General features: G+C 40.2%; 1 protein-coding gene across 2 annotated transcripts in view; it reads left to right on the plus strand.

Moving 5' to 3' along the window:
* Positions 1 to 1,551, plus strand: part of ACVR1 (activin A receptor type 1) — a 145,231-nt gene extending 143,680 nt beyond the window's left edge. For both annotated transcript variants that reach the window (XM_073634122.1, XM_073634123.1), the window contains exon 10: positions 199 to 1,551. In XM_073634122.1, coding sequence (XP_073490223.1) covers positions 199 to 333 — 135 coding nt within the window. In that variant the 3' untranslated portion in view covers positions 334 to 1,551. The remainder of the gene's footprint in view (positions 1 to 198) is intronic.
* The last annotated feature ends 2,081 nt before the right edge of the window (positions 1,552 to 3,632 follow it).

Below are 3,632 nucleotides of genomic sequence, written 5' to 3' on the forward strand. Positions count from 1 at the left end.
ACATACTGTACATGTATTTATATATTCATACAGAGCTGCAGGGAGTTCAGTGTTAAGTTTTGGGATCGTCTTTCTTTGAGTAGATTTTGATGCTGAATTGTAGAATATTTTCCCATAAGTGCAGATTAGCACTAGCATCATATGCCACTTCATGATATCTGTATCTTTTATGCTCAAATACATTTTCTTCTTTTGCAGACACTATCATCACTTGCTAAGCTGATGAAGGAATGCTGGTATCACAACCCCTCTGCAAGACTCACAGCCTTGCGCATCAAAAAGACTTTAACCAAAATTGACAATTCCTTAGATAAACTGAAATCAGACTGCTGAAGATTTGTCGGCACTTCCGCCACATCCGTGCATCAATTGTACGACAAAACAAAAAAAAATGTTTCAAATACAGTGCTTGCCTGCCGAGGTGTAGACTTTGTTTTCAGTTCTTTTCATGTGCGACTTTTAAACACACGCCTGTTAAGGAGACAATCCCACTACGGAACACTAAAACCTCGATGAATTACTTTAGTGCACATTTGGCACAGTTCTGCCTTCCAAGCAGCCGCGACAGCTTGACGATTGCAAAGATCCGGATCTGAAGGGGCAATGTAGAAATTTCAGTACCGATCTGGGCATTAAAAGGTGAATTTGGAGGTAAAAAAAAAAAAAAAAAAAAAAGTGAACGCTTCTCAGCCACTTCTAAGGAAATCACGTGGATCTTATCGGATTTTTAACTAGCAATATTTTACGTGCTTCTCTGTTTGATTGCACTACAGATTCCTCGCATTCCTTACTTGCACTGTAACGGTTTCATTTTAATCGACCGATGCCAAATATAAGATTGGCCATGTACAGATCGATGTTGCGAATTATACCCATCCATTTTTTTGGGAATGATGTAAAAAAAAAAAAACAAAGCCTAATATGAGAGTTGTCAGCATTGGCTGCCTCTTAACGTGTACTGATGTTTACAATAATGCTGAACATAAGAATTTTTTTCGTTTTTGACTGTATGAAATTTCAAAATTATTTATTACTAGTGCACTTAAAGTTTTCCAGAAAAAAACTGAACAGTGCAAAAGGCTATCGCTACATTTTGTTTTTTATTTTTATTTTTTGGGGTTTTTTTTTGGATTTTTTTGGTTTTACACTTAATTTTGTAACACATTTTATGATAGGGAAGGGACTTTTTTTTTTCATTTACTGTATGGTCACGTTGCATCAAGTCACATTCTTCTTTCACCATATTGAGAAGTTGTGTGGTCTATATCCATTGACAGGATTCTAAACCTTATCAAGTGTCGCACCCCTTTTTCCAGCTTGCCTTTAAATGACATAGGAAACGAAGACAAGATGTACAAGGTTCCTTGGAGGGATTCTGGATACACTTTCAAATATTAAAGGGAGGGTGGGGGAGAGAGAGATGCCTTTCTTCTAAGCTATGTAATATGTTGCGTTGTAAACTTTGCCAGAAAATAACTATTTTGTTTTAATCTACTTTTTGTATTTAGTAGTTATTTGTATAAATTAAATAGAATGTTTTGAAGTCTAAAAGAGTTTTTATTTGCTACGAGGACAAATATTGCAAGTAACTGGAATTTAACTATTTAAATTACCGTTGCAATTTTATGTTGCACATCGATTTTTCAAACGCAGTTTATTTGAAAAAAATACACTAATGAATTTTCATGCACAATTACCCCATTGGTAAAATATTAAAGGTTATATTACGCTGAGTAAATATATACAAAGTTGTTCTAAAGGCATTCTATGCATTAAGATAATAAAACCTTCAGTGTGCAGAAACCCCCTAATACTTTCCTGAGCCCTATCTTGATCCAGCCTTGTTGCACAAGAGCCTCGGCTGTCTGGGACTCTCCCTCCTGATTTGCTGAGAAGCACCCGCTGCTGTCAATGAGTGAGCCAAAGTGGGGAGAGAGGGGGCGGGGCTGACCCGCTGCTCCATGTCTGAATGAACACACACAGCAGTGTCTCAGGTGCCCCCTATAGCAAAGCCGCTTGCTGTGGGGGCACTCAGCAGAAGGAAGGGGCCAGGAGGGCCGACAAGGGACCTGAGAAGAGGAGGATCTGGACTGCTCTGTGCAAAACCACTACACAGAGCAGGTAAGTATAACATGTTTGTTATTTTTAAAGAATGAAAAAACAAGACTTTAATACTTTAACATGTCACATTTTAAAATTGCGTACATCTATTCAATGGCGATAAATACGGTACCTAAAAATCTCCATAGACACTTTAAAAGCCATTTACACCGGAGGTCTGGTTCTAGAATTATTATTCTCGCTATAATGTTTGAAGCAATACCTCACGTGTGGTGCGAACACAATTTACATGTGCATGTGGGACCTACATATGCATTTGCCTTTGCGTGCAAGCATGGAGGGGCTGGGGGCACTTATTAAAATATATATATTTTTTTTTAATTGTTTTTTTATCTTTTTTTATCACAGCATCCCTTGTGAGCATGGGCAGTGACAGGTTTTCTTTACTGAGACATCTAGATTCTTTTAGACCCCAGATCTCTCCTCTGCCCTTTAAAGTATCTGATCAAACCGAGATCAGTTTGATCAGATGCTTTCACAAGCCAGTTTCTTAGACCAGGGATCTCCAAACTTTGTAAACTAAGGGCCAGTTTATTGTCCTTCAGACTGGGGAGGGGGGGGGGGGCGGACTATAGTGGAGTAACAGTCCTCCATGGTTGGTATCACTGGGAGGAATAGTGCCCCATTGTTGGTGTCAGTGGGAGAAATGGTGCCCCGTGGTTGAAGTCAGCTGGCAAAATAGGGTCTCGGATCAGTGGGAGAATAGTGCCAAAAGGACTCGATGGAGGCATGCAAAGGGCCACAGTTTGGAGACACTGTCTTAGACCATAGGGATGATTAAGGAACTTCTGATCTTTGGTCATCTCTATGGTAAGGAGGCAGAAATTCCGGCTTTAGTCCCGGGCATCCTGGCAGAACAGGGGAGTTCGAGGGGGGGGGGGGCACTTCTGCCACATATAAAAGCAATCCAGCAGCTATGTATTTGCTAGGATCACTTTTCATTAAAGTGCACCGCCGGCTGAAAAAAAAAAAAAAAAAGATGCCAGGGTCATTGCTGTAGCCATTGCCCTGGTATAACCCGAGGATGTATAGGTACGTACTACAGGTGGGAAGTGGTCAATGAGTATGTCCAGCAATATACACAGATCAGCAATAACCTTATGACCACTGACAAGTAAAGTGAATAATATTGATTATCTTGTTACAGTGGCCCCTGAAAGTAGGTGGGCTATATGAGGCAGCAAGTGAACATGTTATCCATGAAGTTGATGTCTTGTATAGAGAAAAAAATGGGCAATTGTAAACATTTGAGTGATTTTGTCAAGGGCCAAATTGTAATGGTTAGATGACTGGGTCAGAGTAACTTCAAAACTGCAGCTCTTGTGGGATGTTACCTGTCTTAGGTGGTCAGGTCCTACCGAAATTGGTCGAAGGAAGGAAAACCAGTTACAGGGTCATGGAAAGTCAAGGATTACTGATGCACGTGGGGAGCGGAGGCTGGCCTGTGTAGTCTCTTCCACTAGAAGAACTACTGTAGATCAAATTGCTGGATGTTATTGCTGGTTCTGATA

This window comes from Aquarana catesbeiana, linkage group LG06 (assembly GCF_042186555.1).
Source record: "Aquarana catesbeiana isolate 2022-GZ linkage group LG06, ASM4218655v1, whole genome shotgun sequence".
NCBI classification, from domain to species: Eukaryota; Metazoa; Chordata; class Amphibia; order Anura; family Ranidae; genus Aquarana; species Aquarana catesbeiana.